We start from the raw sequence: 27416 nt of genomic DNA on the forward strand, positions 1-27416 counted from the left end.
TCCCGGGCTGGATGTTACAACCCGTAGGGCCGATACCTCCTCCGGGTCGGTTCTGGTTAATACACTTTAAAAAACCAAACAAAACAGGAACAGAAACAGCCAAGAAAGCAACCTGCCCTTTGGGAAGATGAAAGCATTTCTCAGCAAGTTAGGATCAAGGTAAGGAAAAAAAAGAAAATCTCCTTGTGAGCCTCCCTGACGTTCTGGGAATGCTCAGGAGCCGCCCGACAAGGAGATTAACTCGATCCAGGTCCGGCGTGGAGGGGAAGGAGCCTCGGTGGCAGCCGGGGAGCCCTGACCCCCCGCCCCGGGCCGGCGCGGCCTTGGCAGAGCTCCTTGACCCCGACACCGCTGCATCCGGCGCCGGTGTCCGAGGAAGGAAGGATGCGGTCTCCTGTCCTGAGGGGTTACAGCAGCCTCAAACCCGTGCGGAGCAACAGCTTTATTAATCCCAGCTTTGCTAATAAGGAATTACAATAGCTGTGGGATTTGGCAGTGGAAGCACGCTCGGTTGCCATGCAGAGCACGGTATTTCCCCTGGTTTGTTTGTATTTTTGATTTAACGACAAATAATTTAAAGCTGTGTTGTGTCTCCTTCAATTAAAATTTGGGTCTTCATCCTCTCTTTCTTTCTGTCGCGGTTTTAAAACAATACTAACGACTTTGAGCTTGGCAGACGCGCGAGGAGAAACTGCGAACTTCTTTTATTTTGCTCAAATCTGAGGGTGGCCGTTATTAACAGATCAGGATTTGGGGTTGTTTCCTTTGTAGAACTTGCAGCTTCATTGCACTGGGTGGAAGATCTCCCAGCGTCCAGAAGCTGCAGGCTGATGGAAGAACAACGTTGTCACCAGGCCAGCATGTAAATGCCTTAAACCAATATAGCATGTTTAGAGGAATTACGCTTTCCTCTCCCAAATTAGGATTTTGGAAAGCAACCCTACCACCACGTTTATTTCAAATTTAAACATTTTGAAAGAAGATCTCCTAGGTTTTGAAATCTGGTTTCCATTCCTGGCTCTGTTTGACCTACCGTGTGACCCTGAGCAAGCCTGTTCCTCAGTCTCTGTGTCTTCTTGGTTGCTCTGATGGTCTCCGGCGCTCGCGCAGAGCAATTCGACATCCGTCGGTGTCGAGCTACGTGTGACGTTTCAGTATTGAATAGCAGTGGGTTTAATTTAAGCAGGTTTTGTTTATGATGAAAGAAGCGAAAATTAAAACACTCGTTTTTTAAAAGATGCGTTGGTTTAAAAATTCCTTGGGTTTGCATGAAAAAAAAACCAGAATAAGTAGTTTTCTCTAAAAAGAAAGGAGCGCCGAGAGGCAAGGGACGGTTCTCCTGTGAGCAAACTCGGGGCAAGAAATAAGGCAAAAAGCCAAGAGCTCCGTCGCTGCCCCCGTAGATGAGTTTTAAAGGGGGATTAATTCTTATTTTCCTCCGTCTTTCAGACGCAGCCAGTGCCCAACCCCGTCGCCTACTTCATGCATCGCTCGCCGTGGTGGTTCCACCGGTTCGAGACCCTGGTCAATCACTTCGTCGAGCTGGTGGTGCCGTTCTTTCTCTTCCTGGGACGGCGGATGTGCATCCTACACGGCCTCCTGCAGATCCTCTTCCAGGTGAGATGCTCCCGGGTCTGCTTCTTCAAGGTCACGCTGTCGCCCGGGACGGAGCAGGGGGTGTTGGAAGGGTGGACCCCCCTCCCGGGGGGCCGTGGGGTGGGCTGGGACCAGGCTGGCTGTGCAGGCACACGTTCCTCACACCGGCTCCAGAACCTGCAGCGAGGACGTGGGCGCGCGTGGCAGCACCGTGGTCCACCGGAGCCCACCGTCTCCGAGCAGGAGCAGCACCCAGGGGAACGGGCTCAGGCGTCAGGGCAGGAGTTGAGGCTCGAGCGAATCGAGATGGTTCAGAGCGATTCGGTGCTGGCTCTCGGGTGGTTCGCGCTGGCGTGGCCGCTCTTAGCGCGTCGCTGGAGGTTTGCTCCCCGTGCCGCTGGTTTGGTTTCCGTTCACACGGGTGGCGGAGATGGGTCAGCCCAGGACTCGTGCAGAGGGTCCGATCCTGCGGACGGCTGGGGTGAATACTTCCAATTTCCCCAAAAGTTAATTTTTATAGACATCTTTCACCCTCTGAAGGGCTTTTTTTCCATATTTAACATTGAAGGGCTGTTCACAGAATCACAGAATCACAGAATAGTAGGGGTTGGAAGGGACCTCTGTGGGTCATCCATTCCAACCCCCCTGCCGAAGCAGGGTCACCTACAGCAGGCTGCAGAGGACCTTGTCCAGGCGGGTCTGGAATATCTCCAGAGAAGGAGACTCCACAGCCTCCCTGGGCAGCCTGGGCCAGGGCTCCGTCACCCTCAGAGGGAAGAAGTTCTTCCTCATGTTCAGCTGGAGCTTCCTCTGCTTCAGTTTGTGCCCGTTGCCCCTTGTCCTGTCGCTGGACACCACTGAAAAGAGCTTGGCCCCATCCTCCTAACACCCACCCTGCAGGTATTTGTAAGCATATATTAGGTCCCCTCTCAGCCTTCTCTTCTCCAGGCTGAACAAGCCCAGCTCCCTCAGCCTCTCCTCGCAGGGGGGATGTTCGAGTCCTCTCACCATCCTGGTAGCCCTGTTCTTTATCTCTGAAAACGCTTGAGCTGTTTTTTACAGCCACGGGGTTTACTGAGCCTAGGGTTCACAGGGAAAATAGTTGCTTCCAAAATTAACGGCATTCACGTTCCAGTTGAATTTGTTTGGTGTTTTGGTTTCCTTTTTTGTACATTAAGTAAATCTGTGCAAAAATCAGAGGACAGAAGCTCCTGCATATATGCTTTCCTAGCCCTCATCTGATTTCTCCTGTCCCTTCCCCAGTGCAATTCAAGGAGCTCGTTCAGCCCCGGAAGCCTTGCGGGGCGCAGCTTGCGGCCCTTGCTGACTGCGCTGTTTCTTCAGTATCATTTCAGCCTCATGAAATTCGTACTCGGTAGCTGTTACTGCCTCCTGTAAATACGTGTGATGGTTAAACTGGAGAACAGCTTATAAACTCTATTGGTAAACCACAAAAATGCTGATCAGGTTTTAAAGGGCTGACATAGAAACCGTGGGATTCGTGCCCTCGCGGAGGTGCCCGCTGCTCCTCCTGCTTCGCGAGCGCGTCCGTTGTGCCTGGGTGCTGCTTGTCCCTCCGCTCGCTCAGCACCCCTTTTGGCGTCACGTTTGGTTCTGTCGGGATGGATCTTCTCGGGCAGCTGGAGGACCTGGCATTGCAGCAGAAGAGATCTGACCCAAATAGGTCTCGGGGCGTCGCTCCACGAGGTGCCAGCTGTGCCCCTGAGGTCTGCAGCGTCACTGGGAGGTTTATGTTCAGGCCAACCCTAAAAGACCTCCTCTTTTGTCTCGTGGACAAAGGAAAACATCCCGTCTCTGTCGGCTGCTCAGTGCAGGAGCAGGCAGGTGGTGAGAGATATCGTAGAATCGTAGGTTGGAAAAGACCTCTAACATCATCAAGTCCAACCATCATCCCAACACCACCATGCCTGCTTAACCATGTCCCCAAGTGCCACATCCACATGGTTTTTGAACCCCTCCAGGGATGGGGACTCCCCCACTGCCCTGGGCAGCCTGGTCCAACGCCTGACCACTCTGTCAGTAAAGAAATTTTTCCTAATATCCAATCTGAACCTCCCCTGACGCAACTTGAGGCCATGGCCTCTCGTCCTATCGCTGGTTATTGGGGAGAAGAGACCAACCCCCGCCTCACTACACCCTCTTGTCAGGGAGTTGTAGAGAGCAAGAAGGTCTCCCCTCAGCCTCCTCTTCTCCAGACTGAACAGCCCCAGCTCCCCCAGCCGCTCCTCAGAGGACTTCTTCTCCAGACCCCTCCCCAGCCTCGCTGTCCTTCTCTGGACACGCTCCAGCCCCTCAGTGACATGGTGGGGACCGGATTAGCAAGCAGGAATTGCGAGTAAGCATACTTATGGCATGTAAGGAAGAGTAGGGAGGGTGGTGGTGGCTCTTTCTAAGGTGAGTAGACCCAGGAAGGAGCAGCACGCACCACGGTGAGTGGCCTGTGGGAAAGCAAACCACGCTGCTGAACTCCAGGCTCTGGCACGGCAGCCCGGTCTCGAGGGGTCTCGAGCTCTGCTTGCTTCTCGTTGCTCAGAAAATAATGGCGTGACGGGCTGAGATGGTGATGCTCTGTCTTCACACCCCTGCCAGAAGAAACTTCCATCACCAGAAAGCCCGACCAAACGCTCCGCTCTGGTCCCCTTCTCGGCTCAGGGTTTCCCCGCGTGGGGCAGAGGGGGGGGATGCACCCCGAGCCCCCCGGGCAGGGCTCTGGGCTGGGGCTCACCTCGGCATCTGCCCAGCTCCTCCCAGGGCCCCTAACGAGCAGCAACGACCGGTTGTGCACTGGGGACTTGGGCTGGAGCAGCCAACTCCATACGATAAAGGCCCATAATGACATATTGTAAATGCGTGCATCTGACCGCCCTTTAATTGGTGCTTTATTGATAGTTTGCAATTACTGACTTATTTCTATCAGGAGGGGAGTCTGCAAAGGACAAAAAGGGTCCCAGTGTAAAATGCAGCTCTGGTGCATTTATAGCATTTCAACAAAAACCTGTTTATTTAATATTTACTGCCCTTTTCTTCATTCAGAATGACTTTTATTGACAATACTTCTGCTCTGCAAAGGAAGCAGTAAAGTTTAATGTTGATATACCACTTAATTCTGCTTTTCAAGATTTGAATTGACATTACATGCAAGTTTTATTGGACATTTTATAATTGTTATTGGAGTCATGGTGGCTAGGTTGAGTAAGTGTATTTTTCCAGATTCCAACTGGCCTGGAGAATATTGCTTTGTCAGGAACCCAAAAAAAAGTTGTGCTATAAAGAAAAAAGTCTTTTTTTTTTTTTTTGCCAAGTGTGAACTTATTCTTCTTGCCTAGTTCACGTTTGTTAGGAAAAAGGCTTTAGTGAGTTTGGAAACGTCAGAGAGGAGCGGCTCGGCAGCCCGCCGGCTCGGCGGAACGCGGCGGGGGGACGGATGTCTGTCCCCCACCGGACCCCCACGGGGGCACAGCCGTAGGCAGTGTGCTGGTCCCAGTATGCCAGACCGTCCTGGGCCACCTACCAGGCAGGCGATGTGGGTGACAACGGCCGAAACGCACACCGCGTAGGCACGTCTCTGCGCCGTCCCCTTCCCGTGCTCCCCCACCCACCGTGTCCTCGCAGGACCCCGGAGCAGGGACACCCCACGGGGTTGGTGCTTCGTGTGCGTTGAGGTTGCTGTGATCTCGGGTCCGGGTCTGCCCGCTCTGATACGCGTCCTCGTAGCTTGAGCATCCAGAAATCTCCCCCTTTGGCTGCTTTTTGATCTCGAATAAATCAAAGAGCCTTGCTGACTGCAAATCTCTCCATGTAAGTAGTCTGTGCTGAAAAAAAAAAAATAATCAAGGAGTGGGTTGAATGCTGGCCAGTTCCCATTAGAAAAATCATTATTCATCGTCACTAACCACCAGATCGGGGAGGGCTCTGCGATCTGCAGCTGTGGGTGTAGTTTTTGCAGGACATCTGCACGCAGAGCGATTCTCCGTCAGCTCGCAGCGCCCGGAGCGCGGTTACCAGGATCAAAGGTGAGCGGGGAGAAAAGCTCATCCCGGATTTTCCAGCCAGGCCCCGCCGGCCGCTTGTCCCCTGGGCAGGCTGCGGAAGGTGCTGGTGGGGGGCTTCGGCCTGGGGACTGTCCCCGTGGTGGGGTGTGGGGGTCCCATGCCCATCTTGTGCCCGTCGGGGACAGTGAGAGCGGGAGCCTGTCCTCCGCACTGGGGACTCCCTGCTCCTGAGAGCGGTTTGGATGGGCCATGCTGGCCTCGCCGTTCATCGCTGCAGGAAGCCCCCCTCCCAAGGAAGCTGCTCATGCTGAAGAGACGGCCATGGAGGGGCAGCTCCGGGCCATGGCACCTCCAAGGCTGAGCAGCCTCTCTCGGCCGTACGGCCGGTGCAGCCAGCAGGTTCCTGCTCAGCGGCACTGGCTGTGCCCATCTTGCTTTGTCCCATCATTTGGTCAGGCGTTGGACCAGGCTGCCCAGGGAGGTGGTGGAATCACCATCCCTGGAGGGGTTCAAAAACTGTGTAGATGTGGCACTTCAGGACATGGTTTAGTAGGCGTGGTGGTGTTGGGTTGACGGTTGGACTTCATGATCTTTGAGGTCTTTTCCAGCCTTAATGATTCTATGATCACACGTGTCCCACAAGCGAAGACTCCCAAGCTCCCATCTCCACAGGCTGACATCACCCCATGAGGCTTTTTCCCTTGTTGAGTATCTGCTGGGATTCAAACTCCTTGGGTTTCTGAGACCCGACGTAGTGCACCGACCCGTCGCACCTGCAAGGGAGCCTGCTCGAAAGGTCTCAGCCGGTGGGGAGGCGTTGGCAGGTGATGGTGGCAAAGCCTCCCCATTGCCCTGCCTGTGCTGAGAGCATCCTAAGCCATCTTAGATGAAGGGCAGCCAATTCCAGAAGATCTCCAAGGTAAATATGCAGCATTGTTTCAAAAAAACATCAGAAATCCAGATCTAAACCAGAAATTAAACTAAATGGACATTTAACTTTTCAACATCGTTAGGGATTTATTGTGAGCAGGTGCCAGACTTGAGGTGCCGAGCAACACCGCTGCAAATTGTCTGTGCCAGGAGTAAAGCTGGAGGAGAGACTCGTAACTCGGCTCCTTCCCAGCTCAGCTCTGCGCTCCCTGTAAAGACGGGCAGTGGGAAACGGCCAGTCTGAGCCGCAGCAGCCTCCGGATAAGCCCACGGTGGAGTTTGCCCTTTGCTGATCTAAAACCGAGGGTCCTTAGAGGTTTCGAGAGCTTGTGGAGTGTTCAAAGCTTTTTGCTGTCATTTCTCACTGTCCTTCGTGGGGAGTACGGGCGCAAGTTGTAGCAGCTGTGTAGAGGCATGACCGCGTTCGCCACGATGCTCATGTCTGGAGCAGGGACTTTTGCGTCTCCTCCTTAGGTGGAAACGTGCAGTGCTGGGGTTGGGGTTTTGGGCACCTTGAATTCGTAAGGATGGGGTTGTTTTCACTGAAAGTCTCTTGATGGTGGCTGTTAAATGTGGTGTTCGTTAACGGGGTGGATACCCAGCTGCGGGTGCTCCCAGTAGCCAAAGTTTTACAAATCACTTTGAGTGATGCTCTCATTTGGAGTCTGGTGGTGCCAGTTGGCTGATTTTGTATTAGCATTGGGGTCCGAGCCTCCAAAATATACACGTAGATCTGAAGCACCCTGAAGTTCAGGAGAAATCAAGTCCAAAATGCGGCTGTTAGTATCCAGAGGTGGAAGGAGAGGTCTTGGAGACCACAGGTGAGGTCTGGACCCTGTTACTCTTGGTTCTGGAGAAGCATCGAGCCAGCGCCTGTCTGTGCCCTAAGGAGCTTTGAGGTTTTGAGGGGGAGGGAGGATGGAAGCACTGAGGAGAGGAGAAGCAGCGTGGGGAAGGCAGGTCCTTTCCCCTGCCCGCAGGTGGGTGGCATGGGACCCCTTCCCACCACACCACGAGAGCATCGCGTCGTCTCCCCGCCGTGCACCCGTGGGTCCATCCCTGCGCTCAGCCACCCGCGGCCAGCGCGAGCCCAGCGCCGGCGTCGGTGAGTGAAACCGGAGAGGGTGCAAACCCGCGGCCTCGCTGCTCTGCGGGTGTTTCACCGGCCTCTGGACCTGGCTCCTGAAGCCCTGAGGCTGCATGTTTTTCACGACATCTAACGCACAGCTTACACCAGCAAACGTGTTTCTTGGCTCCGTGAGCCGGGCAGTAAAATTGCGCTGCTTGGCAAACGAGTTGACGAGGGGAAGCGAGAGGAAAGCCAAAAAGCCAGGAAAAAGCCACCTTGCCCCTACGAGCTGGCGGGTAGCGCTGGGTCAGAGAGGCTGCAGCGCCCGGGAGGGAGGGGGCTGAGGTTTCTTACGGCCGGGGGGTTGTTTTGGCTCTGCCAGGTGGGGAAGGAGCTTCACTATCACAAAGGTAAAATCCAGAAAAAAATAAATAGTAAATGGAAAGTATAAGCCTAGCACGGTTGGAAGGGCAGGGTCATTCCTTTGCTTCCGCGGCGCTGGTCTGGGTCGTAGTCACACAGGCACAGTTTGGGGTTTTGGAGATGCAGGGAGAGTTTTTTGGGGTGCAGGGAGAGTTTTATGGCCTTCAAATCCCTTTGGATTTGAATGAATCTGGGAAGCCTGACTCCTTTCCGTGGCCCCTGAAGCCTCCCGGGACGTCCTCCTGCGCGGAGCATCCTCTGCGGAGCCGCGTGGCCGGGGAGCTCCCGGAGCGGGGCCGGGATGAGCTCTGAAGTTCCCCGAGGAGCCGGAGCAGCAAAGTTCTCCTCCGCCACCCGTCCTCTTCCCACGGAGGTTTGGCAGCGGGCTGAAATTCGGGGTGTTTCTCGGCAGGAGCCATATATAAAGCAGTGGGATGACAATGCCAAGAGCGAAGCTGAATTCCAGCCCGGCGGAAGGCAGAGATAAAACCCCCGCAGCCAAACCCCCCTCCAGCTCAGAGCGCTGACAAAGCAAGCTCCCGAGGCAGCTCTCGGGCTCCGGCCAAGGAGCTGCACGGGAAGGCAGCGGCTTTACGAGCTGGTGGAGGGCCAGGGGGAAAGGACCCGCCGAGAGGGAGCCTTGGGGCGGGGGGGCTGTGGCCAAAAACCCCGACCTGTGAAAAATTTTGATGGGAATAGACATTCCCCTCTCGTTGCTCCTTTTCCCATCCCCTCCCCAAAGCTGCGTGTGGGAGGCGAAGCAGGGGTTTTTCCACCCCCTTTCTCTTTTGGGAGGGGAGGACGAAGCCCCCCGCTTCCACCGCCGCTGCCATGCCGCCAGACGTCGGAGGGACGAGCTGCCCGGCCGGCCACACACGCGCAAATGAAACCCGGCTGTCGCGGTGCCAGCGCTGCGACGCGTTGCGTTGCTGCCGGCGGAGCTCGCAGGGGTCACAGCAGCAGCCCGGGGAGAAGGAGCAAAAACCGAACAGCCACCCCCTTCCCCGCAGAAAATGTCTGAAGCCGGTGTTTGTTTGCACTTGTCCGATGCGAGCTCGGTTTTGTTCTTTTTCTTCGCGCTGGTGTAAATCAGACGTGTCTGCGGGAGGGTTATCGGGGCTGAGCAAGTCCCCGGCTTGTGGCCGAGGAGTCAGGCCCTTCGTTTGCGCTTTAATTATGCACCTATAGGATATTTGCACTGCTCGAGTCGTTGTTTTTCTTGATTGATGCAGAGTAGTGTCGTTATGAACACATCGTGCTTGCGAATAAAGCCGCTGCCCGGTTGATAATAATAAATAAATCACAGAATCACAGAATCAGAGAATTTTCGGGGTTGGAAGGGACCTCTGTGGGTCACCCAGTCCAACTCCCTGCCCAAGCAGGGTCACCTACAGCAGGCTGTAGAGGACCTTGTCTTGATAAATAATAGATAATAATAATAAAGCCACAGGAGCCAGCCAGGGCTGCCGGGATGCAGCCGCCGGAAAATCCAGGCATCCGCTCTGCGCTTCTCCCGCAGCGATCGGCACCGTGGGTACCTGGGGGTTAAGACCATAAAAAACAAAAAGGCTGCAGATGATGTTCCTGCGGGTGGTACCCCCAGGCCAGCCTCGGATCTCCCGTGCCGGTCCCTCGCGCGGTCCCCCGGGCCAGCGTCCCCGGGAGGGAGTGAGTGGGTGTTCGCCGCAGCGCGGCCTTTCCCCTGCGAAAACAAAGAGGAAATTGAGCCTTCGCAAAAGTCCCAATTTTGTTGATTTTGTTGTGGTTTAGAAAGAAACAACAGACGGAGAACATCCCGGGAAAATTAACAGCAGAACGGGAGTTTGCTGCTGGGGGAGGAACGGTCCGATGGAAAATAGTTCAGAAATCTGCTCTGGACTGGGGTCCGAGACGGAGGACGCGGGGAGAGCGATTGAAAAGGTTGTTTGGGATCCCTGAAGCGCTGGGCTGGGGTGATGGAGATGGATCTGCAGCCTCCGGGTCTGCGCGCCCGTCCCCGTGCCACCCGGACCCCCTGCCCCTCGCTCGCCCTCGACCCCAGCGCGGCTCCAGCTCGGCTTTTCTCGGCAGCGAAACAAAAGGAATGGGAAATCAAAGGGGTTACAGGGTATTTTCTGTTCTATTTAAGCCACCTTAAATTAAATACCGAGCGATACCCCCCCAAAAAATTGCAACTTAAACCAGCAGAACCTAAAATTTTTAATCAGACCTATATTTGATTTCGTGTCCAGCTTGATAATACCTGTTGGGAGGCGAGGCTGCCGTGCCAGCCCCGAGTGTCCCAGCACATGCCACCCCACATCGGTAAATAACGCTGCTCGTAGAGCGGCGTCTGGTCTTAGTTAGCGACAAGTTAAGTTCTTGCATTCCGCAGTAGTCGGAGTGACTTAGAAACACTTACTGCTAGCCATAGGAGTGCGTTTAATTAGCTTCTGATTCAGGGGGCTTGGGGGGGGGTGGTTTCTCTTCTCTTTTTTTCTTTTTTTTTTTTTTTAGATCATTAAATAAAGTGTCACCCCGAGCCAGCGCTGTAAACTCTATTTTGATTGTGGCTGCAATAACCCCTTTGGGCGTCATTCAAATTGTACTGAACAGTTGCTGGAGAGCGCTGGTTTCTCTCAAAATAAACCAAAGTCCGGCTTTGACAAGCTCTAATGAAAAACAAATTGTTATATTACTTAGAAAAATAATTTGAAGGAAGTCTGAATTAGTTGTAAAGGTGGAAAAGGTTCAGCTACTTGAAAATAGAAATTTGGAAGGTATTTATTTTAACCATTAAGCCAGCGGCCTTGAAATACAGCCTTGTTTGTTACAGAATGCGCCTAACGAGAGACATGAATCATGCTGTTAATCAGTATGGGAACTTGATTAATTGGAAGGGGGACCGTCAGTGACTGCAGCAGGCGGGGCCGCCTGGCAGCGGTCTGCGCCGGAGCCCCGGAGCCGGTGTGATTTACTGTCAGTCATCCCGCTGGCATGCGGGGAGGGACGCTGGCGGGATCCCGCAGCCTCGGGTGTGCGGGCTGTTGGGCTTTTCAGACTGAAAACAGAACGTGGTTATTCGGGACGGTGTCGGCGTTTGATTTTTTGGTGCCTCTGACTTGAAACGTGTGGGTTTTCCAGGGAGGAGGGTTCAGCGTGCCTCGGAGGCATCTTGTGAAGATGTCCCGGGCCGGATGCCTGTCATCTCACCTTTGCTACCGATAGTGGGTTTGCTTATAAAACCTGAGAGCGAGATTTTACACCCAGCTATGAAATCAGATTTGCACGGGAGGGCCCCAGGACGCCGAGCGCTGCCATGGCCGTAAAAACCCAGCAGGAAGGTCCGTATTAACTTTCACTGTTGACCGGGACTCTTGGTTTTGGGGCCAGGAAGAGCTTGAAGGAGCCTGGCCATCCAAGAGCACCGGTTTAGTTTCAGAGCAGCGTGTGTTTGCTCATATGGCAAAAGGATTCGGTGGCAGGGAGGGGAGGGAGCGTGCGGCCGTGCCAGAGGGATGAGTTCCAGCTGAGGGTCGGGTTCGTGGCGGAAGGTGCCGTGTGTGTCCCAGTGGCAGTGGCCTGGTCTGGTGCCATCGGTGTCATCCCTGTGCCACAGTGACCACCATGGCCAAGCCAGGGAGACCCGGGACCAGGTAGGCTCCGATGTCCTTGGGTGTATTGCGAAGGACGTTGAAAGATCACAGATTAGATCCTCAAATTGCAAGATTTGCTGAAGTATCGTGAAAATGCAACCAGTTCTGGCTGCCCTTGGCGTTTCTTCCACGTTACAGCCTTCCAGGGTGCTCGCAGGTCTCATTTTCTGCGCTGCTCCGCGTCGGCTTTGCGCCGCTCTCCTCTCCGCGCTACATGAACACCTTCCAGAGCCGTATTAAATGACATGGCTGACATCCACCACATGTGGTCCTTCCTTTGCCAAGGGAAGAGCTTGTGGAGTGCTTTGGCTCCTAGGGCTCTGGGGCAGGGTTGGGCTGGGGTTTTTTTTTCCCGCTGTTTTAATTCTGCGTTTGATTTTCGAGATTTCTCTGCGATCCAGAGCCTTTGTGTCTGCAGTCCTCGAGCAGAATTTCCAGGTGCTTGGGCTCGAGGAGAAAAATCAATTACGACGATGCTGTCAGTGAAACGATATGAGTTGGCAGGGCCGCGATAGCTCCGAAACATCTGCGCTCTCCAGATGCGATTCGCTCGGCGCTGGGCTGCGGCGTTTGGGTCCAGGCGAGGATGGGAGGTGAAGCATGTGTTGCACACGTGATTGCATGTGTGTGTGTGAGTGCGTGTGCGAGGCAGGATGTCTGACAAGAGCCAGACCAGCTATAAACCAGAGATGTTACCGAAGTTGGTGACACGATCTTGAACACGCACCGTTACCATCTTTCCAGTGATGATCATTTTTTTATGTTTAGGTGCAGCTACTAAAGCTGACCAAGACCATTAACGATCCATCAACGTTGCCCAAGCCAAAGGACTCGCCCGCTAATGTGTGTCAAATGTCTTTAAGCTGTGGATTTATCCAGTCTCAGGAGAGTGGCTTGAAGCGATGGTAAAGTTCTTCCAAGTTTAATCACATTTTCTGTACCTTGTTCCTGATCTGAACTGGTCACATTGCATCTTCCCAGCCCTTGGCTCTCACCAGCTCTTTGATTTTCGGCAGGGTGACAGCGGTGGTGGTGGTATTTGGATTTCGGTTTCTCTCCTCCCACCATCTAGATTACAGGACCTTTAAATAATGTTTTCTATTCCGTTTCAAAAAAGAAGAAAATCAGAACAGCCTAACTGGAAACAGATGGCAGATTATGAGCTTTTTTTAAAGGGATTTTATAATGCATGTATTATGAAGAGAATCATTTAATAGTGTCAGATACAGACGTGTGAGGACAGAACGTGCCCATTCGGGGACTGGAAGGAGCTGAGAGTGGGCTGCTGCCTTCGGTGCGATGTTCTTGGGGCGGAGGGGAGGATTTTGGTGCAGTTAACGGCTACGGCGAGCGCTCCGGGCTGAAACGAGGGCTGCCACCGTCACTGCTCTTTGGTCTTCCCTCTGGCATCGCTGGCTGTCGGAGCGGTTTGAATTATGCTCTTACCGTGGGTTTCTGGGTTCAGAAATTTTGAATTATGCTCTTACCGTGGGTTTCTGGGTTCAGAAATTTTGAATTATGCTCTTACCGTGGGTTTCTGGGTTCAGAAATTTTGAATTATGCTCTTACCGTGGGTTTCTGGGTTCGGGTTAGCAAAGCCAGGGAGCCCAGTGGGTCAGAGCTCCTCTGAACAAGCTGTCCCCTCCCTGCGCTGAAAATCGGAGCTGCAGGCACCAACTCATGGGCCAGATCTTTGGTGTGATCGGGGTAACCCAGAGGCCATCGAGATGTACCTGTGTGCCCAGGTGGTCTCTGCCATCCTCCCAGGTGGTCAACTCAGGGTTTTTTATTAATCTGCATATTTCAGTAGGTGATTTTCTACCAAGTTAAATTAGTGCATGTTTTACACGTGTGGATAGTTGGGTTTAAGCACGCCTTGTGTCAGCTGAATGTACGTCCGTAAAACTACCCACAGATCAGAGGTGCAAGCTTTACCAGTAGCCCTTGCACAAAAATTTGCTAGCTTTAATTAAAGCCATTGAAACAAATCCCCTGTAATTCCAGGATAAAGACAAAGCTGTGGAACTTGGTGTCCGGGCTGCTTCGGGATAGAGGTGAAGATGGATTTTGGAGTGTCCTGCTTTGATGAAAGTAACTCATTTGCTTGTCCTGGGCCAAGCTGCTGGGTTTAATGTTTCTCTGTAGCGATGCTGCCTCCAGAGAGGTTTTATTTGGATTTGGAAGCGTTGGGATGAGGATGCAGCCCTGAGATCCTTTAGCCCACACGCAGTTTACACAGCTGTACTACCCGATTCCCCCGGCACCGCCGAAGACGTTATCTCTTCGGTGATGCAACAGCTAGAAATTGCAGGAAACCTGTGTCACTCATTCCTTTCATCTTCCTATAAAAACTGGGGGTTTCTTGGAGCCGGTGACTCAGAGAAATCGCCGATTAGTGCGAGATACTCTTGGAGCAGCTGCGGTTTGTTTGCCGCGCTGGCCGGGCTGAGTGATGTCGCACTGGGACGCAGGCAGCCGTGCCCGGCTCTCCCCGCGCTGCGCGCCCACCCACGCGTGGGACGGAGACGCTGCGCCATGGTCAGCGCGGATCCGCGCCGGGAGAGTCGTTGGCAGACCCCAGGCCTCGCCTTTCCCACCCTCAGGAGAGTGTTGGCGTTTTGCAGAGGGTCGTGGGTTTTTCTTGCTGCCGTAAATTGAGGCGGTGGCTGAGCTCAGCTGAGCCTCAAGCCCCAAAATACCCCGTTCCAGGCCAACGTTCGTAGCACGAGGTCTCGCCTCTCTTGCTCTCCTCCAAGGGACTCTGGCATTTTCATTTCGTCTCTGCCAGGAGTGCAGGGACGCTTTGTCTGTCCCCGGGAGGTGTTCTCGGTTAACTGCTCCGGTCGCACATACGCAGCCGCCTTGGAAGGTGGGTTAAGCTACGCAGGAGCAGCATAGGTTTGGTCTGGGCTTGGTGTCTGCATGCAGAGCTATTCAGGAAGAGACATGGCACTTTAAATTTACACCCTACTTTCATTAGAAAAACTTGCAAGCACCCATAAACCCTAGATCAGTGCCAGTTGAGAAAGCAAGTGCCTAAAACAATGTTTCCTACGCGTCACATTGGCACTTCTCATGACTTGTGTTGATGAGAGGAGAGTTGAAAGAGAAAATCCCAGAGGCTTTCTGGTAGCCATGCAGCTGATTCACGCAGCTAAGAAAGATCCAAGGATCTGAACCCTCTAACAGCTCGAAAAGCTGGTTCTCTTCTATGAAACATATCATTACTGAGCTCGTGCTGGTGCCAGAGGAAACATCTACGTGTGCATGGCATGGGTCTCTCCCAGTTGCACAAATCACGTATACAAGGCGGTGCAGTGGGAGCGTGGAGAAAGCCTGGCAGGAAAGCTCCCAAAACAAGCAGCAAATCCCTCGAGCTGTTGGGGAGTGTTTAGTACCAGATTAGGAGCCCGACGCCTCGCGAAGGCAGGTCGTTACCTGGGTGCCCCTCTTGCTTCTGGAGGGCCCCTGTGCCATCTTGGCTGGTTTCTGTAGCGTTTGGGTAATGCTCTGCACTGAGGTTGTGCCAACAGCCCAAACCATGGCTGCTCTGGCCAGCTCGGCACCATCGGCTCAAGGCAGGCATGAAGTTGCGTTCCCAGCTGCGGGTGCTCCATTAACCTTTCTCCCCCAGGACATAGCAGAACCTCCTTTTCCCCCTTGGAAGGTGTGAAAGCCCCAGCTCTGCTCGGAGAGTCAGAGGATTGCCCGTGCCTGCTGTGCTCCTCCAGCGGCGGTGGCAAGCCATCGCCTTTGTGACCGGTGAAGCCATGAAAACGAGCAGACGACAGGAGGAACCGAAACCTCCCATCCCAAATGGTCTTGGCAGCAGGCTCCCTGCCCCAGTGTTGCGTAGCGACGTGTGTCCTGTTCCTCTGCTCCCGTTTCGGGTCGTGGGCCGCAGACGTGGGATACTCAGATTTTCACGTCTGCATCCTCCTGGGGTGCAGAAGCAGTTGGTCTTACCTGCTGGGCATTTCCAGTGCCTGAAGTGCTAGGTGGTGCCTGGCAGGCGCAGATCACTCTAGTGATGGAACTCGTTTCTTTGTGAAGCTCGTCTTTTGCTTGGTAGAAAGAGCTCGATGAATTTGTTTTCATCCTTACTTTAACCACTTCTTCTGCAGGAGCCCTTTTCACCCAATTCCCTATGTCTTCTGCTAATACTTGCCTGGGTGCTTGGCTCTGCGCTGCCCAGCACCAGGAGTCCTGGGTGGGTGTCAAGAGGATGGGGCCAAGCTCTTTTCAGTGGTGCCCAGTGACAGGACAAGGGGCAATGGGCACAAACTGAGGCACAGGAAGTTCCGTCTGAACATGAGGAAGAACTTCTTCCCTCTGAGGGTGACGGAGCACTGGAACAGGCTGCCCAGGGAGGTTGTGGAGTCTCCTTCTCTGGAGATATTCCAGCCCCGCCTGGACAAGGTCCTGTGCAGCCTGCTGTAGGTGACCCTGCTTCGGCAGGAGGGTTGGACTAGATGACCCACAGAGGTCCCTTCCAACCCCTACTATTCTGTGATTCTGTGAGGCTGGTTAGCATTCAGGGTGAGAGTCTCCTCTGCATCTCCTTCAGCTGCATCCTCCTTCCTTCAGGAGATGGTGGATTTTGGAAGAGAATAAGTTAGGAAAGCTCACATCATTCTTCCTGAGCAAAGTAAGAGGTTAGGGAAAGAGGGATTTGCTGAACTCTGCATTGCTGTCGCGTGAAACAGGTTGGGAGAGGAGGAAGGACAATCATTTCTGATCCACCGGTCAGCCGTCACATCATGGTCTGCCCCAGAGCACCTGCCATCTCCTGCTGCGAGGTGCTGGGGGGAGATGCAGGAGTACGGGGACAGTCGAAAACTCAGAGCACAGTCAACATAAATTTTAAAATTTCATCTGGAGAAACAAATCATGCTGTTTGGATTGAGGCTGGGAATTGGTGTGGCAGGAATGGAGAACGGGAGAGGGACAGGGATAGCTTTTATTGCATCAATAGTGTCATTTCTGCCATAGCCAACCCTTGAAAACCAGTTCTAATCCCCGTGCAAATCCCCCTGCAGCAGCAGCGGCCAATCTGCCAGTTCTCCTCATCAAGGCTGAGCATCACAGAAACCTCAGAGGGAGCGATGCCAAGGTGAAAGGGTCAGGATCTGGGGGAGGGGGCACTCTGAAACCCAAGGCATCCAAAGCAGCCCTGTCTCTGTGATTCAGCGGGCAGATGGGATGGTGCCAGAGACACTACGGGGCCAATATTTTCCTTTCCTCCCCGCAAAGCATTCGGGGGCAGGCAGTGAGGTCCTAAAGAAGCAGAGAGATCATTTTCCTGGGGCTGCTTAGAAAAAATGTGACCACAGATAACAAAATGTTGCCGTCTGTCTTGTGTTCCTTCCCTCTTCCCCTTCTCCACCCTTCGAAGATGTGGCCATCAGCTGGAGAGCCTCCGTTCAGGCAGTTGCCTGCTTCTGGTCCTGGGTGCCGTCCATAAAAAGGGTTGTTGGTGCCTCCAGTATCTCTGCAGGAGGCTTTTCCTCCGGCCCCCATCACCGAGTACTGGAGCACAGGGGAAGGGGAAGGAGATGTTTTCATGGAAATCTGTACCTCAACCGTCTTGGCAGCCAAACCTGAAATGGCTCGAGTCTTTTGCCCCCAACTTCATGTTTATGGTCGAACTGAAACTCCACCTGTGATCACCACATGTGTCCTCTGCGAGGCTGCAGTAAATTAAAGCACAACAGGGAATTTTAAGAAATACATCCTCTTCCTTCTTGGAGTCAGGTTACATCGACCTCCAAACATCTGGACTCAGTGTCTCAGGGCTCCCAGAGGTTCTGCCGTATTAAAGGTTCATCTGCCTTGGTTAAATTCCCGGCCTTTTCCCTTCCTTGTTGCCTCCTCTTGATTCAGCATTGCTTGCAGCGTGGCTGGCCGTCTGTGTAATTGGTATTTCATGTTCAGCATGTAAAACACACCGTGGAATTTTAGTTGTCTCTTGCCATGGGTAAACACAGATCCATAACCCAGTGCCATTTACTGTGCTCGTGGGAGAAGTCTAAAATAAAATAGACTCCTGTTTTTTCAAAAGTCTAAATTCTAAGCTACTGGTTACCAAGATCCTAAAAGACTGAACATTATATTTCAGTCTTGAAAAAAACCAAAAGCTATTCCCTAGTATTCACTAGGTCACAAAATGCATTTGTTGGTATGATGCCCCTTTGCTTTGAAATTCCTTTGCCTGATCTCCAGGTTGCCCTGATAAACGGGCAGGCTTTAACCCCCATGGCCTAATTGAAACGACGAGTGCAGAGGTGGAAGCAAACAGGTCCTGCTGCCTCCAGCCGCTGGGTTTTGTTGAGAGTCCGGAGCAAGAGAGAGATGCAGAAGCCGTCAGGTGGCTGTGCGGGAGCGGCGGTCGCCAGTCCGATGGTGGTCCGTGCGGTCCCTGCTGGGAAGATGATGCTGAACTCCAGCATCTCCTGGCAATGGCCCCGTCCTCGCCCCCGGGGAGCGGCACATCTCTGCTCACCCCCGTAGAACCACAGCCCTTTAGCTGTTGTGCAGAGATCAACGCCCAGAAGGAAAATGCAACTCCAGCTTTTTGCTTTCTGCCTTTCAGGCACAGGCCTCAAGGTTTTAAAGACTTACATATGTGTTTCACTTGATGTGCTCTGAGTATTCCCATTGAAGTTAACTAAGTGGATAAGACTTTGCAGGATTAAAGCCAAATGAGTCCTCACCCACCATGCTGGGAAGTCTTGTTGAAGTGGGTCATTGGAGGGAAAGGAGGAGGAGTCAGGACCAGACTTGCCCCTTTCATTTTATGCTTCTATTTACTTAAAGGGTATTTTTTCTAAGCCAGCTTGAGGGGGGAGAAAATTAAAAAAAAAAAGCCCCAGGCTGTGGTGTAACCACCGCAGTCAGATGTTGTCATGACTACTAAACAAGAAACCTAATTTATAAAATGAGGAAAAACATATGAATGTGAAATAAAAGAGAAAAAAAGAGAGAGACGATCTTAAAATATTAACTATGATGTAGAGAAAAATATAAACGGACAGAGTTAGGAAATTCCGTAAGGAATATGACTTGTTTAATATTGATCATAAAGGAAAAGATTATGAGAGCTCCAAAGGGTGCCAGATGAAATGCTCCACAGACACGCAATACTGCGATAAGGGTCCTTGGGGTGGCTTTCCTTGGCTGCTGGGGCAGTCGCTGCTCTCGGCCGTGCCCTGGTCGGAGGATGCCCTGGTCAGAGGATGCTTCGGGGATGTGCGTGGTGGTTCTGCTGCTTCTCTCTCCGTGGTGCTTTTCCTCCCTTGCGGTGCTGGTGCGGTCCGTAACAGCGTGCAAACCTCCATCCCATCTGCAACAGCCAAAACAATTCATGCTTTGATTTAAAATACAGTGAGTTGGGGAAAGTAATTGTGTTTGGGGACGCGGAGGGATCTGTGTGAGCAGATCAGGTGAGGACTGGGTCTGAGGCTCCTTAAGCCACAGCTTAATCATCTTCCAAAGCTGAGGTCGGTGCGGAGAGGTGGCTGGGCGCGTCCCCTGCTGCGTGTCTCAGGTGGGCTCAGCTCCCTGCCCCTGTCTCCGGAGGTGCCGTGTCGTGCTGCTGCTCTTCTTGCCTCTGCCTTGCCGTCTGTCCTCTCCTCAGTTTGGAAAGTACGTGGAGAACCTGAAAGCAAAGCGTTAGAGAAGTCCCAGATGTTCATGGTTTGATGATGAGCACTCATGAACTCACAGGCTAACTACCGTTCCTTGTCCAGGGAACCCTGAGGGGCTTCAGGACCAGGCTCACCCTCAAGACACCTCCGAGAAGGTACCACAGGGCTCCTTCGGAGCTCGCTGGGTCCATGCAAATCCCTTTTGTCGTGTTGGGCTGGCACCGCTCAGCTGTTTTCTGGTGACAGCGCCCTGATGTGGCCCAGAGACCCGTGACCACCAGCACCATGACAGCAGCGGTGCCACCACAAGACGCCAGAAAGGAGCTGCTCTGACCGCGATGGCCGAGGAGTGAGTACTGGGAAATACCTACGTGGTATCTCGGGTGGAAAATCCTGGGCAGAGCTGTAATTTGCCGCTTCGTTAAACTTCCCTCAGTCATGTCTGAGCTGCTCATGTATCTGTCACGCAGAGATTTCAAGGCTAAAATTGTGCGTTGGGAGATTGATGCCTTGTGGCACGTCCTCTGCTCCATCGTGTAATTTTTGCAGCAGTGGGGCTGGCTGCTCGCAGGCCACATTGGACCCGGCGCTCTGTTTGGCACTCGCTTGTAAACACGCTGGTTTACAGAAACCTTCAGGGTTCCTTCTCACTGTCAGAAGAAATTAAGATACAAAGCCATGCTAAAACTGCCCGTAACGACGTCGGACTGAAGCCCATAGCGTGAAGGACCAGGATGTAGCTGCCTGCCCAAGCCAGGACCTTCCAGGGGTGCAGACCAGATTCTCTCCATGCCAGACCGCTGTGGCACACGCATCTCAGCTCACAAAGTGCCTTTGCTCCCCGCAAAGCCCTGCTCCTCAGCCCTGCTCTAACCTGGCACCGGGCGTTCGCACGCAGCCGCCTTGCTGAAGCACTAATCGCGATGTTGATGGTGCAGAGAAACTGGACCAGCAAAGCTCTCTGCGTCTTTTCCCATCTCTCTGCATCTTTTCCCATCTCTCTGCGTCTTTTCCCATCTCTCTGCGTCTTTTCCCATCTCTCTGTGTTTTTCCCCAGCTCCGCGCGGGCGTGCAGCAGCCTGGCAGTATTCAGATCCCTGCTCCTTCCGATCGCTGCCGTTTCCAGTGCCCTGGCAGCAGCACCGGCAAGTTCGGGGCTCTCCTGCTCTGTGTCTTCTCCCCTGGCTTTTGTCACCATGTCACGCTAGCTGTCACCTGGCTCAGAAGAGCTCGTTGTTCCACTGTGCTAGATGGGGCTGTTGGAGTCACAGAGCCAGGCAATGCTGAATTTTTGCTCTCTCCGTCTGTTGACAAATCTAATTTGCTGGTGAGTAACGAGTAACCTTTTCAAATGAGCCCCGTGGCTGATGTTGATGCACTTGGTTTTTGCTGACTGAGTCACACGCTCGCTTTGGAGCGTAGGAGCTTACTCACGGACAGGCAGCTGTATTTCATCCTCTGCTAGAGATTATTCGGAGCTGGAAAACCTCAAGCCCCGCGCGGCTTCCGTCCAGGAGTACATCTCTTTTCGATAACGGCGCAGCTGCCCTTAGGCTCTTGTCGATGCAAGGGCTGGCTGCGGCGTTCCTCGGCCAGCAGCAGGGCTGTCCGGTGACGGCTCTTCCTGGAATATTCTGATATACATACATTTTCCTTCTTCTTCCAAGGTTCATCTCATATGTAAGCGATCAGCACAGCAGCATGAGCAGGGATCTCCTTGCAGCTGTGACCTTGAAAGTGGGTGGCATTTTCTGCTTCCTCTCCAGCATCCTCCGGGATCGACGTTTCATCTGATCCCATCCGACACAGGCCAGATCCGGGCTGGGAAAGGTAGTACGAGGCTACTGGGAAATACCCACAGCACGAACCTCCTTATGGCTGGGATCTTCAAAGCTCCCCGCAGAGGACAGACTCCTTAGGCAGCTTTTGAAACCATAATATGCCCTCTGTGCAGACAGCTACCTATAAGATAAATTGCATAAAGTTTATTCTTCCGCATAGATCCCTTCAGAGCACCTGATCGTTTCCATCTTCCTCTGCCAGCCTAATGCAGGGCTTCAGCTTCTGTTCAATGCTTGTGTTACTGTCTAATGCTGACTGGACGCAAGCAATTCCTGCAGCGGAGGTTTTTTGTGGTTTTCTACAGGCAAATAAATGAGCACATGAATGCATGGATGAAATAAAATCCCCCGCCCAGCGAGGCTGGAGCAGCGCTGAGCAGCCTGGTCCTCCCCTGGCTCCATCCCGGCAGCCGGCCCCGGGGCTGATTTGGTTCCGTGAGAAGGAACGGCTCGGGGAGCAGAAGAGCTAAAAGTTCTCCTTTTTTTGATCATTTCATCATTTACACCTCGTTCCCATTGTAACCCGTAATTACAAGCAAGGCGCCCCGACACTGAGAAGAAACTGCTGCAGGTGGCAGCCTAGAAATGTGCTTTTTCGCAGGTTTTGTCTTTTCTCGATCGTAGCCAGTTTTGCCCAACGTACATTTTGTTTGCTGTTTACTTAGGTCCCTGCCACTGGCAGCTCGGGGATTGCTCAGCTGCCATCTGGGGTGCAAGTAAAACGCCTTTTTCCTCCTTTTTCTGCTTTTAGTCTCGGAAAATTTAGCAAAGGCTTTATGTCCACCGACTGGGCGTTTCGTATGGTAGATATACAGAGCAACGTGTCAGCGAGCTGGCCGGTGACGTCACATATTCATCACAATTTTCAGCCCATTTTCGAACGCAGCGGAGGGAGCGGCTTAGGGACGGAAAGGCTCCGCACCGACGGAGATGCGAAGGCACGGTGACCGTTCTGCGCTTTCTTCAGGTTTCCCTTCTTTTTTTTTTATTAAGCATAGCATTTCTTCCAGAATTTATACATTCTGTACTTCATTTGTTATCCCTGAGGCTTTGGCAGGCTTTCTTTATTAAAATCAAATGGTAACCAGCGCCAAATAAGGCACCAGATTATTTTTTCTCGGTGCGTTTTCACGCCACAAGCGTTTTCCATTTCTCCTGAGCTTGCAGAAGCCGGCGGCCGAGGGCTCAGCCCCGCGCCCGTGCGGGTGTTCGCTCCGAACGTGCTGCGAGAGGTTGCTTGGGTGGAAAAATCCAGGTCATCCTGGAGTTTGAAATCCGCCCAGCCTTGGCTCTCAGTGACACGGAGTAGCCAACCCAAGTTAAATATTGTACTGCAGATGTTGCTAAGAGCTTCGAGTTACTGAAATGATGTGCTTTAATGAGGCAGAGAAAGTAGCTGCAGAAAGATATAAATCAGAGAGGCCACCAGTGTTTTCCACCGCGGTGTCAAGCTGATCCGATGTGACGTCCCCTCTGCTTTCCCCTTGTGCCCGCGGATGTGGTCATGTCCCCTCCTTTGAACTTCAGAAGGAAGAGGGGAGTTTGAGCCTGGGTTGGGGCTGGAGTGCCAGGGGATTTGGGGAGCGGAGTCCCAGCCCGGCCGTCGCAGCTGGCTGCTGCGTCTCCGCAACCGGTGGAACCAAGGCCTGGGATCTGAACTGTTTGGAAAGGGATTTGTAACGCGGATCCCCTTTCCCTGTGCCAGGGCTGCCTGAGATTTGAGGTGCTCAGCCTGCCCGTCTTAGTTTATTCCAAAGAACATTGTTTTCCCCGTACTCTGTCTTTAATACCAAATTAATCCAAATTTTACCAAGACCTGGACAGATACTAGGCAAAAAGTTTGCGATCAGAATAGATCTTTTTCTGATGTGTTCTCCTCCACTAATGGGGTTTGCTCTTATTTTGGCAGTTGTTAGATACGTCTAAATATTGTAGGAAAAGTGAATTTCAAAGGAGCCTGCAATGACTGTATGTGGAAAGGGAACTGAAGCATTTTTGCCAGAAGTATTTTAGCATTCCTTCAATCAAGGAGTATAAACAGTTCCATGTGACTTCAGACTGATCCAGGGTCTGAGAGAGCAGGGTTTAATTCACATCATTTCTTGCAGAGGGAATTTTGAACCCACACGTCTCTCACTGAAGAATGTCCTAATTAGTAGGGAAAAGGATCTTCTGGAAAAACAGCTTTCACTTTCTAGTCTTACTGGTGTTCTACTTTATTATTGATAATTCAATAATCATCTAGCATTTATTACAGTGAGTTTCTGTGCTTTGCCATGCAGTTGGTGAGCGAGTTACTGATTTATGCCTATTGACAGCTTATTCCAGCTTGCAGTTAAAGCAGGACAGACCTCAAACGAGGAAGATTTCCACTAGGACGAAAAACGCTTTTGCTGAATATTTCTTTTCCTGTATGTTAATATTAGGAGGTAACGCTTGCTCTGAAGCAGAAGTGGTAAATGGAACGGCGCCTGCGGTTTGACCAGCTCCTGAGTCAGACCACCGGTTTGTCCCTGCAGTGTCTCGGTCCTGCCGAAGCTGGTGGGAAGGGCCCCGCGGAGCTGCACCCAGGTCTCAGTCCTCAGAAACCTGCCGTGCCCGAAACCTGGGGACCTCTTGGGAAAGAGCGAGGTGCTGGGTGCCTGGTGAGGCGTTCTTGATCCCTGCTGCTCTGTAAAGCCAAAAGGCCATAATTTTGCTACTGGAGTAAGTGACCTTCTGCTGTTTTGGTTTTTTGCACACGGTGGAATTCAAAACACCACCATGTGCAAGTGACTTTCCTAATCCCATGTTCCCCATGGCCTCAAGTTGCATTGGGGGGGGTTTAGATTGGATATCAGGAAAAATGTCTTTCCTGAGAGAGTGGTCAGGTGTTGGACCAGGCTGCCCAGGGCAGTGGTGGAGTCCCCATCCCTGGAGGGGTTTAAAAGACATGGAGATGTGGCACTTCGGGACATGGTTTAGCAGCCATGGGGGTGTTGGGTTGATGGCTGTACTTGATGTTCTTAGAGGTCTTTTCCAACCTTAATGCTTCTATGAGTCTGTATTCCATATTCCTTAGGAATCTGGACCTAAGGTTCTCTCATTCAAGGGGACCTATAACGTATCAACACAAAGGCAGTATTTCCTCTGCTGAGGGGATCCCACATCCTCGCATCATCTTCATTCATCCGTCTGACATTCCCTCCTTGTTTCCTATCCGCTGGAAGACGAGCCGTGTGCTCCATGGCTCACCAAAGGCACCTTACGTGTGACTCGCAGACTTCAGACAAGAAGTCCGGCGGGCTCCTACCAAACCTTGCCTTACAAATAACGACCAACCCCGGGTGGTCTCGCAGGGACGACCCACCAGCCGGAGCGGTCCAGCAGCGCCGGCCCACACCACAACCACCTCTCAGCAGCCACGCCGTATCCCACGGGACGGCCTCTGCCGTGGGCGGGCGATGCCCGGCCGCTCCCGAGCTGCCGCAGCCCGCAACACCGCAGGTATTTGTCTGCGTCCGCTTCCAGGAGCGCATCCAGCCAGCAGCGCGAGCAGCCTGGGTAACCGTTTCGGTTTTTGACAGTTTTATAACCTTAAATTTGCACCTTATGGAAAACCGTGACAGTTAATGATTAATTGCCACGCTGGAATTTTTCTTATGATGTCTTAATATCCGAGTATGTAGCAGACCTCAGCAAAGAGGAAAAATAAAACCCTACAGCAAAATGCTCCCAGCGCAACTTGACTAGGCAAGCATTGCCCAGTCCAGCTAGTGCTGTCCAAAAGACATGGTTATATTTAGGATTATTTTTTTAAAGCTGTAATGCTATTTACTAGGTGTCTAGCTCAAATTTGAAACCCGTTTGAAAGGAAACAGTTTTTCACCAGTGTGTTCTTCAGTCACTTTTCAGTAGAAAGTTGGTTTTAATGTTACAAACCAGCTGCTGGTTGTTAACCAACGCAGACAAGAGCTCGTCATCAAGCACCGCTGCTGCTGCGCTCGGAGGCCTTACTGCCACGCTCACAAGAGAAAAAGAACCCCAAGTGATCATTTTTTCCAGTCGGGTAACTGCTTTTAGCTTATTTGCCATCGATCTGCTCTATCTTGTGTCCGAGTGTCTCCGTGTGGCTTCGCAGCTGCTCGGCGCTGCCGTGCCCGCCGCCCGCAACGGCAGCTCCCCGCGGCTGCGGGGCTGTGCACGGGGAGACAGCGGGTGCTCGAGGAGGCTGTGGCCTGACCCTGTTGCTGTTACTCCAGGAGAATACCAGGCACGGGATGGCAATTCCACCTGGGAGTCAGCTCTGTAAGTTCAGGTTTGATGGTGTCCTGCAAACCAGAATGATGGTCTTCCAGCATCCTGGATGGGAACGGGGTTCCTGGGTGAGGAGCTCAGAGCTGGGTCTGGCCGATGTAATATTTTGATAAATCCACAAATTATGGTTGGAAAAATTCCTTTCCAACCTGCTCTCCCCGTGGAGGAGGCAGAGGGAGGGCAGAGCCTGACGTCCCTCCGGAGCGCATGGCGTGGGGCTCTTTCCAACATAACCCATCTGGAGATACCACTGAAGCAGAGCACTTCTGCTGGACTTCAACTCCACATTTGCTATAAAACTCTTTTTAATGAGTGGGACGGAGCTGGTTTTAGTGAAACTCTTGGGCCGTTAATAGATGTAGAAATTTTTTAATGTCCTGTTTGACTTTATTGATGAAATGAGCTAATCAGAACGAGCGCTGCTCTCGTGCTGAGTGAAGAAACCCAGGCGTGCTCGGGGGGGAACAACGCTCTGGTTTTCCACAGCGCTCTTGTCCTGCGGATGGATCCCAAAGCATCCTGCAAACAGCACGTCCGGAGCTCTGTGCCGGCGGCGGGACGTCACCGCTCCTCGGCCGCGTGCCGGGGCTGCAGGGTCCGGCGGGGATGCCAGGAAGGGCTGCCGTGCCCTGGTTGTGGCAACCTGACGTGGCCTTTGGGTTGAGATCTTCTGCATCCTGCTTCTCCCGGCCTTGTAGAAAATTCCATGGTCTCTTTAATGACCGTGAGTAATCAGGAACTTGGTTTTACATCCTGTTTCAAAGTCCACACAAGGCCCCATAATTACATGCTAATACGGTTTTCTCAGGACTGAACTGGGGCCAGATCCTGATCTCATGCTGGTACAAACCAACGGGGTAGTTCGCTCCAGTAGCTCGGCCTCTTCCTGCTCCACCTCCTCCTGACAGCGACAGCAGTTTTGGTGGTGACCTGCTAAGTCTTCTGGTGACGATTAGGGTTGAGTTGGTGCCTCGGGGGTGTTACCTGCCTGCAGGGCTGGCTTGGGTGAGCAGCTGGAGTTGTTTCTGAGTTATCCCTGTACGAGCTCCAAAGCCAAGGGTCTCTAGAGAGGGTGGCTGGCTCTTTTGCCACCCTCTTGTCATGTGCTGACAGGTTCTTTATGGAGAAACTCTCTGTCCCAAACTTAGAGGACTTGGTCTTACCTGGACTTGCCTTCTTCCCCTTAAACAGCATCCAAATCTAGGAGGTCTGCCACTAAAACTGACTTTTTGGAGCAAATTGCAGTAAAACTGGGGAGAAATTATCTGAAATTGATCCTCTACTCTAGGATGCTGCTGAAAAGCTTGTGGAGATTTGCTGGTCCATGGAAATGCTCTTTGGCCTTTAGTGAAAAATAACTAAGGTGTTGAAAGGTTTTTGCCGTCAAGTGTCTTCATGACAGCTTCCCCCTTTAGGAAGTAACTTTACCATCAGGGATGGAAAGATGTTGATAATTCAGAGCAGAGCAGCAAAAAATTCCTTCCTTCTGTAAAATTATTCTTTCGTTTTATATTGGTCCAACACTTGCATAAACAGTCCTTCGGCAGTTCTTTAGCCTGTAATATATTAATGCGGAACGCTGCAGCCTCTAGCAAAAAGAGTCAAGGATCAAGCAACACCGAGAGGTTTTTTACATAGCAGAGCTGCAGAGCAGAAGAAACGTGTCGGCGATGCGGGGACGCGTCTCGGCTCTGCGGGAGCAGGGCAGGAGGAGCCCGCTCGCGTTGCAGACCCAAAGCCAGCAACCGACCCGAAACTCACGCACAATACTTTGGGGTGGAGTTAAAGGTCTAAAATTTCATGGACTGGGAATATTTACTACAACATCTTGGGGTACATGATAATTAAAAGAAACTAAGTTTAACCCTTTTGGCGCTGGACTTGTCTCTCATCCCAGTATCCCAGTCCTGGGGGTCTTAGAAGGGGCAGCCTGCGTGGAGCTGCCGTCCGTCCGTCTGTAATTCCAC

The 27416-nt window shown here is 52.5% G+C and overlaps 1 protein-coding gene across 4 annotated transcripts in view; it reads left to right on the plus strand.

The window, feature by feature from the left end:
• The window catches only part of LMF1 (lipase maturation factor 1), a 218012-nt gene that overhangs the window by 144916 nt on the left and 45680 nt on the right, over positions 1-27416 (plus strand). For all 4 annotated transcript variants that reach the window (XR_012765657.1, XM_075436995.1, XM_075436993.1 and 1 more), the window contains one exon: positions 1450-1617. Coding sequence is in view for 3 of the 4 variants with exons in the window: in XM_075436995.1 (XP_075293110.1) it covers positions 1450-1617 (168 nt within the window). In the remaining variant the exon portion in view is untranslated. The remainder of the gene's footprint in view (positions 1-1449; positions 1618-27416) is intronic.

The sequence above is a fragment of the Opisthocomus hoazin genome, chromosome 15 (assembly GCF_030867145.1).
Source record: "Opisthocomus hoazin isolate bOpiHoa1 chromosome 15, bOpiHoa1.hap1, whole genome shotgun sequence".
Taxonomy (NCBI): Eukaryota; Metazoa; Chordata; class Aves; order Opisthocomiformes; family Opisthocomidae; genus Opisthocomus; species Opisthocomus hoazin.